General features: G+C 30.0%; 1 protein-coding gene across 7 annotated transcripts in view; it reads left to right on the forward strand.

Annotated features, from left to right (window-relative positions):
- LOC143250826 (ankyrin repeat domain-containing protein SOWAHC-like) overlaps window positions 1-15,023 on the forward strand; it is a 151,606-nt gene that overhangs the window by 25,547 nt on the left and 111,036 nt on the right. For 2 of the 7 annotated variants that reach the window (XM_076501877.1, XM_076501878.1), the window contains exons 1-2: window positions 5,722-5,880; window positions 14,378-14,439. In XM_076501877.1, the coding sequence (XP_076357992.1) occupies window positions 5,748-5,880; window positions 14,378-14,439 (195 nt within the window). In that variant the 5' untranslated portion in view covers window positions 5,722-5,747. Of the gene's footprint in view, window positions 1-5,719; window positions 5,881-13,093; window positions 13,123-14,377; window positions 14,440-15,023 lie in introns of those variants that run through there. The other 5 variants (XM_076501882.1, XM_076501880.1, XM_076501881.1 and 2 more) reach the window with 4 other exon arrangements.

Consider the following 15,023-nt stretch of genomic DNA (forward strand, 5'->3'; position numbering starts at 1 on the left):
AAATAGATGTGTACTGTTACAACCTCAGAACTGATTAGGATAAACGAATGATGTTTCATATTACTGTAACAAGTCATTAACGACAGAAGAAAAGGTAATTTATTTTTATTTTTTGGTGATTACGAAGTCAGTCATATTGACCGATACCGTTTTAAGATAGGTTAAAAAAATAACATATAAACTATCAAGTTTTATTGAAAAGAAACGTTTGAAATTTATTTAGGAGATCTTAGAGATTATACAAAGGAAGTTTGAGAATTTTAAGATAAGAAAAAGTACTTTTTTTAATATGAACATTTCTTTTCACACAGACTATTTAAAACAACTACTGAACATAATCATGGACAAAAAATAAGATTTTCTCTGTGTTAAAGACTTGTAGTATTAAATCAACAAATAAACCAAAAACATCACTTGGCCGGTCAAATAGACCGACTCCGTGTTGAGAGAGCTAGAGGTGCTGCTAGAGAATATAAATATATTCAAAGTCACACAAGATATAAGGACAGGAAAATAAAATATTAAGAAACTTCATTAGGATGGAAGATATGAGGTATAGAAGGAAAAAGAGAAAGAAGTTGTACGAAATATCTATGATTTAAAAAATATGATAGAGTTTCAAAAATTATACAGACAAACAAGATCAGAATATTTTTAAAATTGTTGATTTAATATACAATAATTTTCAAGAAAATAGAATATGATTATTAGCAAATAAATCTAATAAAATTAAACTGGCAAGAGATATTTATAAATTCAATAGAAAATTAAGGCTTAAATAATATTTTATGAAGTTTCAAATAAACATGAGTTCCTAATAACTGAGAAATCAGAGTTTTATCCTATTCAAGAAATGGACCATGAAATAAAGTTAATTTGTCAAAACTGATTTATACTTTGTTACTTAAAAAAAACAAAATAAATTAACTTTAAAGAATGGAAAATGCTCAAGAAATAAGAATTTTCAATTTAATATTGCAAAAAACGAAGAAAGATAAAATATGGGTAATTATTACAATTCTACAATCAGGCAGTTTATAAAAATTTGAATAATATAGAGATCTATCCAAAAATGAGAGGTTTAAATAAACTGAGCTGCATAATTTTAATAAAAGAAACATTTAGTAATTTTGTTGAAAAATGAAAGGTGAGACAAAAATAAAAGTATTGTATCTTGAATATACCGAAATTGGGTACTTTTATGTACTTTATAAGATCCATAAATGAAAAGACGTTAATGATTTATTGTTGGAAACAAAAGTGAATATATTCATATTGTAAAATATCTTAATATTTCGAAAAGACCAGTCATTAGAGTGTTCAAAATAATTTGAAAATTTAAGTAACATTTAAGACATATTATTAAAACCTTTTCATATCATAGTCCAAGTCTTATTAGGAATTATTTTTGAGTGGTTGAATAACTATGAAAAATCTTAGACAAAAAACATGTTTTGTTTATTTTGATGTAATATGATTATGGAATTAAAACTAAGGAATATTGCCTTGATAAATTTGAATAATTAATTCGTCCAAGGTGTAATGAAGGTTTAATCTTGAAAGTTTTAGATATAATCTTTAATTCTTTTAATAATGAGGACAAGTTTTATCAATTCTTTGATAGATTGTTTAAGTAAAGTATCCATGATGAAACTTCGTAGAACGGACGGCAACTGCCTGTTGTGGAGACACAAGTGTAGAGGTCGACGTTTCGAAAGTCTTCCTCCTTTCGTCTTCATTCTACAAAGTTTCATCAAGTTTATCAAATTTCTGCTTCATCAATGAGCACAAAAGTTAGTTCAATTTACACTAACATCTCGATAGAATATTTTGAACCACAATTATTTATTATTCTACACAATAATTTAAAGATAATTTTGTAATTCACATAAAACATTTATATACGATAAGATGTTTAGACGATTGTTTTTAGAGATTAAGTTTACCTTTGAAGGAAATAATAAAGTATTTTCCTTTATAGATAGATGTCTTAGCAATACTTCGCAAGAAAAGGAGACTGTAACTGATGTGTTTTTATAGACTCATAAACTTCTGTTAATATGTAGATCATTTTTAGTAATCATTCCAGATATATAGAATTAAATGTTCCTGCAGATCTTACAAGTAGATCATATCGTTTTAGTTTCTATTGAGAAAACTAGAATTAAAAGAGTATAAGAACTAAGAAAATTCTGAGTTCAGCTATATTAAAAGGTTTTTAAATTGCTAGAAATAACTTTTTAAATAAGAAACATTTAAACCGAGAAATTAGTAAACCTGAAGAGATTTTTATATCTAATGTAATGACTCATTGCTCATAAAGACATATTGATAATTCATTGGTTGATACACAATTGAAACAAATAGTTGATAAGAAACTGGAAGATGTTTTCAAAAATAAAAAAATGATTTTATTAAGAAGACAACGTAAAAATATGAATATATTATTAAATAAACATTGTGACAGAAGAGCTGTGATTTATGTAATTTTGGTTACACGAAAACTCGAGAACAATAAAGACACACAACTCATTTAATTGCAATTATAAGAACGTAATATATGTTTTATTAGAATGTGTAAATAGTGGTGAATTCTATGTCGCTGAAACAGATTAATTTAAGATTAACGATATATTTACATAAATTCAGTTTTCGATGTCCCATAAAGTTTCACTACATACCAGCAAATATTTTGATTTAAAGAATGTATTTTGAGAAAATATTAAATCCCAGAAGAACCGTATGCTTATGTTTTCGTTTTTTTGGACATGTAATATAGAGCATAAAAGATTATTTTCCTACAGCAGTAGTTCATTCTTTATTTTGACTGCACTCTAAACAGTAAAATGAAAGACGGCCACAATAGCAGTCGTTGTGTAAAGTTACTGTTTGTTTGTAGTTAAGCGCAAACTACAGAATGGGCTATCTGTGCTTTGCCCGCCACAGGTATTTAAAACTGGTTTTTCGCGTTGTAAGTCTGTAAACATACCACTGTGCCACTGGAAAGTGTATGTGTATATATATATATATATACACGGTTTGTAATACACGTAAGTCGTGTAAAATTGGAGTAAGTGTAATTAGAGTGAGGTTTATAAAAACGAAAATACATTGGATAAACCTTGTGCATTTGGAAAATCTATGTATTTAATTCAGTTTATTTAAGTTTAGTTGAAAAATATTATTCAAATATTTTTGTTACAGAAAATTACATCATGAAGAGTAAACTTTGAAATCACGAAAATTATCGAATAAGTTTATAAAGAAGAGTAATATTTAAGTGTTTTTATATCATGTGTATATACATACAAGCAAAGGATGGAAGTTACGTAAATTTACGATCAATGAAATCTTACCTTAGAGTATGAAAAGTTGCTTCCCTTGTAAGTAATTGAAAAAAAGAAGCAAAACACAAAATGTATCACCGCATGAGTCCATCAAACCTCCATACCAAAGTTAGTGTAGGTTCATCAAGAAGAGGTGGAGTGATAGTTAAAAAACGCCCACAGATGCCACAAAACACAAAATGTATCACCGCATGAGTCCATCAAACCTCCATACCAAAGTTAGTGTAGGTTCATCAAGAAGAGGTGGAGTGATAGTTAAAAAACGCCCACAGATGCCACAAAACACAAAATGTATCACCGCATGAGTCCATCAAACCTCCATACCAAAGTTAGTGTAGGTTCATCAAGAAGAGGTGGAGTGATAGTTAAAAAACGCCCACAGATGCCACAAAACACAAAATGTATCACCGCATGAGTCCATCAAACCTCCATACCAAAGTTAGTGTAGGTTCATCAAGAAGAGGTGGAGTGATAGTTAAAAAACGCCCACAGATGCCACAAAACGCAAAATCTACATGTACCCTTGAACATAATGAACTTCCATATACCAATTTTGGTAAAGATCTATCCACCCTGCGAAATAGTTAAATATACATACAGATAGTACTGTTATATATTCATACACAAGCCCAGTGATTTTATTACTTCAGGCGCTGGGGTATGAATTGGTTAAAATTTCAACTCACGAAAATTAATAATATATATGAGTTATGTTTTTTTTATGTTAGTTAGTTATCTCATTATGAGAAATAAATACATCTAGTATTTGCATCGTACAAGAAAACGCTTCGGCTGAACAGTGTTTTTCGATATTTTAGTTAAATTCTTGAATCTAAATAATAAGCATATTTTATTATATTAAATTAGTAGGAACCATCGTTTCGCAACAGGACAGTAAAAAATAACTAATAAAAAAGCGCTTCTTTATGATGGAAACAAATTATTTAGTGTTTACGGTATTTACTTCCATTCACATATTACTGACAGTGTTGTCAAATATACGATAATGATCGCATTTGTACGATAAATGTAACCCTTTTACGATCACTAACACAAAAAGTGTTCACAATGTACGATAATTTTGTCATATCGTTATCTTGGAAACATCTTATCACCTTGTTATAACTTGGAGTCAGCTAAATAATGGTAGTTTGGTAGGGTAAGTTTCCGCAGTCCTAAAAGAACACATTCTTATATATTTACTGCAAACCGTGGTACCTATTTAAACGTTCGTATGTTTCCCGTTCGAAAAGCTGCACACGCAAGCAAAGTTCAACATTCACTTTTAAAATGATGGAAGAAGAGACATAAATAAAGTTGATGCAAAATCTTATTTCGTAAGCTGAATGTTCTATACTAACATGTGAGGAATTAATCAAACTATCATTCACATTTCAAAATGTTACGTAACTCAATAAGAATATAAATTTACCGTATGTTATTGTTTAGCAGCTAGCTCTTAACATACTTGAAATGTTCAACAATTAATTTTCGACGGCATAAGTAGCTCAGAGCTTTGGCTCTCAATGAAACCAAAACTTCAATAACTATGAAGCCCACAGTATGATCGATTCACCACTTGTTACTGAATTATGCCGAGTTCGAGGAAGTTCACCGCTCATTATATACAGTCCAGTAATAAAAGAAGCCTAATCTTATTCATTTGATTTACCCTTGCCAAAGTTTCTCACACGTAGAGGATCACCTTAAACTGCTATAGTTGTGTTACAAGTTGTGAATCGGATAATAGATTGGGTTTTATATTTATTGTTATTAAGCAAACTCGCGTCTGTTAAATAATTCAGACTAATAAATTAATGCTACAAAATTTCAAAGGCTATATAAATATATTTTCACTATAGTTAGTAAAAGACAATTCAAAACACCATATGTACAAAAATATATATATCACCACTTTTTAATTGCCCAATATAGTTATCGTTAGGTCCAAAAGTAATGGTATAAAATTTATTAAACATTTGATTACAATAATAAAATTGAAAAAGCACATTGACATAATCTAACTACACCTAAACTCGTGAAAAAAGGTAAAAAATCAATACTTATCGCAAATGTTTATAAATAACTTCATTAAATTAATTAAGGGTGGTACGTTTGGGCTTAGTCATAATTCTACTTATATTTTCTTGATGATTACATTTTAGAAAATGAAAAAAAATTGCCTAGGGCTTGTTGTTATTTAGCACAAAACTAAACATTGCTTCTCTCATTGCAGGTATCATAAGCCTGTATAGTAGTCATGAGCGGATAGAAGTTAAAAAAGCACAAATTGTTTTACATGAGTTTTAAATTGCGTTTGGGTGTTTATTCTTGAAGTTTCAATATTTTTAAAGCGCCCTCTGTAAATAATCTTAAAGGCACCATTTAATTTCATTCAAAATGGAGGATTTTAAGGAATTAACTATTGAGGATGTTAGACAATATTTTATAAGCGCAGGCGGAAAAGTGAAAAATCAAGATTTAGTGAGACATTTCAAGAAATTCTTTTTAAATGGTGATCCAGAGAAGCAAGGTGAGTAGGTAGATCTACAGTAGTTTAACTTATCTCTGTAACGAGTGTAAATATTATGTTTTCACAACTAAATTATAAATAACATTTGTTTTAACAAATTATAATTTTTGGTTCACCCTCAAAAGAACAAAAACTTAAATAAAGTATTGTTACTATATAGTACTATTATATAATATAAATTATTAGCATCTTATTTGTTACCCTCAGTAATGTTAAGCTTATTGTCATACATTATTAAAAGCATTATAATTAATAAGTAAGAACTATAGTGTTCATTGAATTATATAACTCATGATATTTTGTAAATGGTATGTGGTTCTTGAAGTTGCATGACTAAATTGAAAATTTAAAGGCTTAATAGGGTGTCAAGTAGAATTTAACATTAAATATTTGAACATTTGTGTGAGCCACAAAAAGTAAGCCTATATAATATTATTATATGCACTGCTATTAAGCTATTGTAAAAGTTATTGTGTTTATTAAGATCATACCCAGTGTCAACATGAATAATCAATGTAGTTGTTGTTGTGAGAAACCCTGATTGTGAAAAGTGAAGCAAGTAAATTGGGAGATTTCAAACAAACATTCCATAATTATTACCTGTGAGAAAAGAAAACTCATTATTCCTCTCTGTTTCTTCCTGTTATGACATAGGCCTTAACATAAAAGTTTTATTTTGATTAAATATAAATGAAATATGTTTGGATGAAGATTTATTTATTCTAAAAATAAACCAAGTCCCCATCATTTTATATCAAACCTTTTCATAAGCTCCCTTTTAAATCTACTATGTACACCATATCTGAAGGGAACCTATTTCATAGGCTAACATCTTTAGTAGAATAGTAGTTGAAGAAGACTCCTTTTCTATTATACTTTATATTTGTGTGTTTTAGTCCTACCATTATCACCATTAACCCTAAAAGAAAAAAATATATATATAAAAAGAGGATACTTAAATGCTATTAGTTTCCTTAACAATCTTAAACACTTCATTTAGATCCTCTATAACTCTTGTTTTTTCAAGAGAAAACAATATCAGAGATCTTAAATTGTCCCTAAACAACAATCTTTTCATCTTGGGTAATGCACTCTTCTAAACCCTGAGACAACCTATCCCCAGTACAAATGATATTTAGCAAGCCTTTTTTATGTGGCATTTTTTAATGCTTTCTGAAAATTTAAAAACACTAAATTCACACCATTACTTTAATTTATTCATAACTTTAGGAAAAATGTAGGCTGAAAAAATCAAATGCAAAAATTATAACCAGAGAATTTTCAAAATGTGGACCTTTTTTCATCAGTTTAAAGACTGAACCAAGACATCTGTAAAAAAAGTGTATTTTTAGGGTAAACGCAAAACAATAAATGTGAAAATTCACATACCTGAACAAAATAAGGCCAAAGGTTTACTGCTTAGCCACAAGGTAATCCAGAGAAATGAAAGCCCAGTCAAGGTGGGGGGTGGGAGGAGGATGTCCAGGATTGCATGGGATGAAGTAAGCCAACATGACAGTGAGAGAGGAAAAGAAGACAGTTGATTTCTGGGTATACCTATAGTGGCAGGTCGTAATGGGACATATTTAAGCACATCAAAGAGAAACAAGGGAGATTCTCCAGAAGAGCCAAATCCTCTCAGGCAAGTAATGAAGGATACTTAAAAATGTTATTATCAAAAGTTCCACATGTTAAAGACAAAGAATTATGCTGAGACTGCAACACAAAATAAGTGAGAAGATCCCTCAAGAGAATGGGATACAAGGTAGAGGTCAAGACCAAATTGTTGTATCAAATTAACCACTTTAAACTAGATGATTCACAAATGAGAACGAGGTTGCCGTAGATGAAGTTATATTAGAAAGGGACACCTGGAGGTCATACATGTGTAGAATAGTGGAACAATAGCTATCACTAATGTACTATTAAACAAAAACACAATAGACCTAATATATGTATATATTAAAAAAAAAAGCGAAATATAACCACCTCAAAATAGAAGAGCTAAGAACTGAATATTTAACATTTTTTCAAGGAAACAAAAGGTTTGAAGTCTAGGTCATTTCCTACTGGGGAAAGTATCCAAAGCAAGAGTGAGAAAAACATTTAGTGGGAACTGAGAGAAAACAGTTGGTTTGAATGTTTGACTGGCTGACAACCTCTCTTCCTATCTTTATTGAATGATAACTAGATAAGAGTAGAAGTTCATGGTGGAGTTGAAGAACTGTCCTACAGTTTTTGAAACTGGTGAAATGGAGAATATAAGGTGAGAAATAAAAACCTGAAAAAGCCATTAGTAACTCTGTAGGTTGTAGAAAAAGGAGTCACAGGTGTACATAATAAGAGAGCAGAGCTTCCACCAGATTGGAGCCAAAAAGTGGCTCTAGAAACAATTCACCACTATGAACCATGATGGAAACTTACAAAGTAGAAGACCTTTAGATAGTAACAATGGGATAAGGAACAGGAGAAGAGACAATTATTAGGTTACACATGGTGGAACCTGCAAATTCAAAAGGCAAGAAACCAAAGTCAACAGCGATGATTGCTAATGAACTGCACCAACTCATGATACCAAAATATAAGACAAACATACATACAAACAAAAATTAGTGTAAAACAGAGGCCCTTGAGTGAATGAAGGAGGCAGGTGTCAAAAGGTAAATCAACCTGATAAAATATGTTACAGAAACAAAGAAACCAAGTTAATTTGGGTAAAATGGAATACAGTTGGGGATAAGGTAGAAAAAAGTTTGTGCAAGTTGCCATGTTAAAGCTGACAGTCTTGATGGAGTGCTTCTAAATGAAGGTGAAGCTTGGAAAGTAATAAGGAAGTCAGTAGAAGATTCAAGTGATGGAGACTCGTGCAACAAGGGAACTTGAGATTCAGTTAAAAATACCTGAAAAGAGAGGAAACGAGATACAAACCTGTGGAATTCAGTCAGTGAAGGATGAAGGTGGTGCTATCTGATCCTCATTGGGAATTGGGAAGAGGGAATTGTAAAAAGTAGACATGGAAACTATAATGGTAAATAAGATCAGTTGAAGTAGGAGAAGCAGAAGGTCAGAAATCCTGGAACAAGGTGTCATTACATAACTAAACATCTGGTGCATAATAGTAGTAATATCAATGACCACCAGAGTGCTTCCAGTTAATATCACAATATTAGATGACTTTTGCTAAGGAATGTTTAACAGGACATGTCAGAAATGTGGAAACATAAATGTGATCCATAAAAGTGATCTTCTAATGGTTGTTTTTTTTAAATAAGACAAGACTGGTGTGTTAATGGTGGAGAGCAGCATTTCTCTTTGGATTTTTACTTTGGACTCACAGTCAGATTGGTTGTAAATTTGAGGCTGATTTATATCATTCTGTTGTGTTCTGGAACAAGATAATCTACTGTAATTGTTTCAATCTATCCAGCTGTATGTTAGGTACCAATGTTAGCTGGGTGTTTAACCTGCAGTGCTCTGGCATCTTGTCCAGGGGTAGTGTGACAGTTCTTGTCTACTTAAGCCAATTAAGTCAGAATTCAGCACCAGATCTTATGTGCCATCTTGGCATGAGAGATTTGACTCTGTTGTAAACTGTGGAAATCTAATGATGACCTTGAAGAGCACTGGATATAGAATATATATATTGTGTAAAACAATAGAACTTTAATACTGCAAAAAAAAACATCAACATGAACAGTGAATAGTGTGGACATGTGTCCTAAGAAGACAAATTAGATTTTAAACAATTTAGTGAAGGTAATTCAAATCAAAGTTCTGATTGAAAAATTTAAAACTTGATACGTTACTTTAACATAAGGAAAGAAATATTGCACTACAAATGGTAAAAGTTCAGCATAATAAGCACAAAAGTATTAGTAATTTTTAAAGACAGAAATACATCTAAATACAAGCAGTGCCAAGGAAAAGATGAGTCATCATTCACATGATAATGTTCACATCCAATGATTGCACATTTCACCATCACAGTAACATTTCTGTCGATCAGCTAATTTATGAAGATTGTAGAAAATTCTTAAAAACCCTTATGAAATAATGTAATAACAATGGGATCAAAATCTGATATGAAAAAGTGTTAGAATCGTTTTTTGATTTTACAGTTGCATGTATTGAATTATTGTACAGTTAGGATGTGCCACCCTCATATTGATGGAGGTCTTTAGTATAATGGTGATTACATTACAGCCTTGCATAATATACTTTAATATGTGTACTTGGTTTTTTTCATCTGAAATATTATTTTCATCTTTTATTATTTTAAAGGAAGTTCTGATGTATTAATAATATGCATTTACTATATTACTGATTTTGGTTTCTGGTGTATATAGTAACCTGAAGTCAACTTGTAAACGTATGTGGATAACATATAAATTTTATGTACCAAAAATTTACATACATGTCCTATTAAAGTGGGATATTTTACTTTTTTCCCCATCAAAACTCTATGATGATGTAAAGTAAATGCACATTTTCTCTCTGAACATTCTTATGAACATATAATTTATTTGTCAGCTATGCAGTAATCTTAAGTGAACTTACAAGCCTAATATGGAAAATGTATGTACATGATTTATAGATGTTGTGACTGATCCAAAAGTTTTTCCAATACTTATTTTATTATTCAAATGGTATAACGTGGGCCAGTGTTTAGAACTATTTTATTTTTTGTTTAAACTTAACATTCTCAAAGTAAGGTTCCCTAAGAGCTTTGTTGCACGTCACACTACAGCTATAGGTGTGTAAATAAACCTTAACAGTCACTGTGTTTTTGCTGATACTACAAGCATGACTGGTTATACCAGTTCACTAAATGATGTTCTCAGCTATACATGGCCTTTAATTCAGAGTAATTGACCTAGAATACATAGGTGCTAAATTTTTTTCTGCATTATTATTATTGTCATTTTAACAGTATATTTTTAAAAAATTTGAAAATCCCAAATTTAGACCTTCTGTGTAATTTAATAGAATAAACTTAAATGTTGTTGTATAGTATTGTATAAGCTGCACTTTAATTTGATTTTTGCTTCTATAATTGGTTTTATTGCCTACTAACATTAAAATGGTTATGAAGATTCATTGCAGATCTTAAAATAAAGATGTACATATGTGTCATTAATATGGGATATTTTTCTTTAGTATTTCACTAACAATGTATAATGGTATAAGATAATTGTAAAGAAACTATTTTAATGAACTTTAACCTAGTCTGTAGAATCATTGTTAGAATGTATAAAGAAATGGTTAAGTTTCTTCTGTTTCTGAATTTAAAGAAATATGAGTTTTGTTAAAGATGCTTTGTGATGGAAGTTAAAATAACAGAAAAAGAAACTTAATGTGGAATAATGTATGAAGATGTTTTATTCTAAATTAAGATTTAATCACAATAAAATCTATAATAAAGTCCACAAAGAATTTATAGCTATTTTGTCAACAGCTATTTTAGAAGACTTGTCAGTCTCTATTTTTAAATTTTTTCATTCACTGCAGCAATGTTAGTTTGTACATTTGTGTATAGAAAACATTAAGGGGTTTTTTTTTTTCTTTTCAAGATATGTGCAATGCCTAGCTTTAGTGAAGTTAAATATAATTTTGTGGCTTTCATTGTACATGCTAGGTAATTATCATTTTCTGTAAAGATTGTTAAATTTACTTTCCATTCATTAGAGATATTGTAGTTCTTCCTAATTTATATACGTAACAAAAACTATTTTTAACTGAATTTGCTTTTTTGTTTTATAGGATAACTTATAATTTTTTCCTTTGTATTTCATTCATAGCTTGTAGTGATATAACTACATATAGTTTCCCCATTGATGTTATTGTTTATAAAACAAAAGATGAAAACAAGTTTTGCATTGAAAAATATTTGGAAACAAGCAATGATATTGGCTTATCTGTTTTGGTAAGCACCATGTGATAAGTCATACTTTTGATTGGTGTACAGGCCACTTTTGTTGACAACAATCAATAATTAAATTAGCTAATTACTTAAATTTACATAGAGTGAACTTCAATATAACTTTCTATTAAATTCTGGAAAGAATAGGAAACCAAAATGTAAAATTTGGGAAAAGAAATCTGTTGATCCTTCTAGGCTGCCCAGTGTAGTAAACAAAACAAAAACCCTAAGTAAACACTCAAACCATCCCTTATCAGTTAAGTGTTTATCAAGTCTTCTCTTAAATTTACTACATGTACCACATCCAAAGAGAGTACATTCCAAGGGCCAACCATTTGGGAAAATAAATTATATGTTTAACTGAAGATAACTCCTCATTTTCATCATTAAGTATGAATAACAATGATGTAAGAGCACTATTGGTTCGCTTAATAAAGTTTATAATGTCAATCATATTCTAACATCTTGACTTGTCCTTGTATGACATTTCAGTCTTAGGTATCCATTTTTAAAAATTTAATATTCTTCCTAAGGTAAGAAGTCCAAGACTGAACACTATTCCATATGAGGTCTAACCAGTAACCTGTATGATGAAATTATATTCTCTTTACACTTGTATTCAATATTTCTGTGAATACAAGCTAAAATCCTATTTGTCCTACCACTTGCAACAATGTATTACCTGAAAGGCTTAAGAAACCAATCAATAAAGATAATAAGATAATTTCTTTCTTAATTTTTAAGGTTATTTTCATCAGTTGTATATATATATATGATTTAAATTACAATGCACATACATTATATTGCATGTAGTATAATTGAAAGCTGTCTGTCATTTATTTTCTCAACTCTTCAAATAGTCTAAATCATTTTGTGAAGCATCTTTCTCATAGTCAGCAACACCAGATGTTAATATAGTCAGTAGGTTTAGCAGTTTATTCACCATTTCTTCATTTGTGTCATCAGCGTAAATCAAAAAGAGAAAAGGTCGTAACACCGAGTCTTGATACCACATTTATAATTTTTTACTGAACTTCAGCTATAACAACCCTCCAGTTTCTTCCATGTAATTAATTCAACTAGTCAGCTTATCTTCCACGCGTATGGAGATAGTTTAACAGTCAATGTGCATTTCTTGTCAATCTGTGGAAGCAGTAGAATAATCTGAGAGTATTCAGTAAAATAATTTGTTGTCTGAATGACTCTGGGCATTAATTGTTTTTGCACTTTTTTTGTTCTAATTTTTTATACTTCTTATTTTTGTTGTTTGTTTGTTTTTGCTTACCATAAAAGAAACAAGAATTCAAGAAGCACAGTATAAGGTAATTTACCTTTACTTTCTTCCTTGATACTGTACTTAACTTAAATGCATAGATACTGTGTAATAAACATTCTTTCTTAGCCACTTTAACTAAACACAGCCTTTGTTAATTGTTTTGAGGGTAATTTGAGCAGTGTACACACAGTAGAGTTTTGGTTTTAATGGGATGCTTCTGGGTAACTTTGACTCTTATACTTCTTGAGGTTTAAGAAGGCAACAGTATAGGAAGCAAACGTTGTTTCACTCTGGAAACAGACAAGAGCAGTATGTTAAAGCTAAAACTCGTAAGGTTTCTTAGAGATTAAGTATACCAGAAAATGAATGTAAGACCATTTTTTTAACATGTAATGAAACACTACAACTTGCAAGTATTTTTCTTGTTTGTGTTCTTCTGTATTCAGGTTATGAGGTCAACAGCAATTCATGTTGTTACAAACAGTGTAGTTTATTTGTAATATGTTTCCCATTTCCTTTGACATATTAACAAACAGCTGTGGTGTAGTTTAGGCTTAAGTTTTATTTATCATTATGTACTCTGTGATAACATTGTGATTATATAGTTTGGTATGATAAGATAATTTGATTTAAAATCAAATGATGGTGCACTGTCAGTTGATAAGAGCTATTGTTTGAGATGTAAATGTCTAGATTGTAGTGAAGGAATGGCATAAGTTTTCGTCTCCATGCCTCAGGTGATTTATAAGAAAATTTAAATTAAAATACTTTTGCTGTAGTTGTTACACTTGACCTGGTGAAGGCTTCAGCCAAGAGACTAAAACTCCATCAACTTGTACACTTTAAGTAGATAAAGTCCATAAAATTTTAGTATCTAAAACTTTCCCAAAAATATTAATTGTTCTATAGGTAAAGTCTTCAACAGTCAATCCTCCTACTTGTATACAAAAACAGTTAAATTTGCCCATCTAATTTGACAATACTTTGGCCATTCAAACTATAGATTAACAAGCAATTTGCACAAAATTTACTGTGGTTTGTTATTTGGTTGAGTGATACCATAGAATTTTGCTTTGATTAATGTAACAGAATATATATATATATATTCTTTTGTAATTGAAATTAGGATGTAGAATACTGTTAGGAAAAAAAACAAAAAAGTATAAATTATTATTGATTAACTTACTAAAACTGAATTATGTTTTTCTTTATGATATCAACATTCTTTAATAGTTACAAAACTTCTTCAACTTTGGATGTGGTGAAATAATGCACATAATAAGATTTTTTTTCTGGTTCAGTTGAAGCAAGAAACCAGTTTAAGGATTATGTTAACACTTTGGCCACAGTCAAACTAATTGAGGTAAGATGAATTTTTGGTTTTGTAGATGTTGTATAGGCTTTGTTCATTTTAAATATTGTTACCTGTTACATTATGTAATACTTTCATATTTTCAGTTATTCTTGTGAAATGTGTTTGTTTAAAACCACTTAAGTTTTCTTTGTAGGACCTACAAGTTCTGTGTTTCAAGATATGAACATTTGCCTTTAACAAACAGAGATGCTCATCACTGAAGCATGATCTCTTAAAACACTGTTTTGATAGTTTTTTTTTAAAATAATAATCTAAAAGTTGATGACACTGGTATTCTGCATAAAATGTGAGAGTAAATTATTGTTGATACATTTAGAGATTGAACATAAAAATAATTTCCCCTGGCATTTCCATATTTAATGCATTGACTTCAGGAGGCTTAGTGGTCCCAATGGAAATAAACAAATGAACTTTAATTCATTTTACAAATTACTCCATTACCAGCTCAACATTGCTGAAATTCTAGACAGAATTGTTAATACATAAAGTAACCTAAGATATAAGACAAGTATTCCAGCTGTTTTACCAAGTGAATAAACTTCTGTTACCTTCTTTTAAGCTGTAGTGTTTTA

Source organism: Tachypleus tridentatus, chromosome 5 (assembly GCF_004210375.1).
Source record: "Tachypleus tridentatus isolate NWPU-2018 chromosome 5, ASM421037v1, whole genome shotgun sequence".
Taxonomy (NCBI): domain Eukaryota; kingdom Metazoa; phylum Arthropoda; class Merostomata; order Xiphosura; family Limulidae; genus Tachypleus; species Tachypleus tridentatus.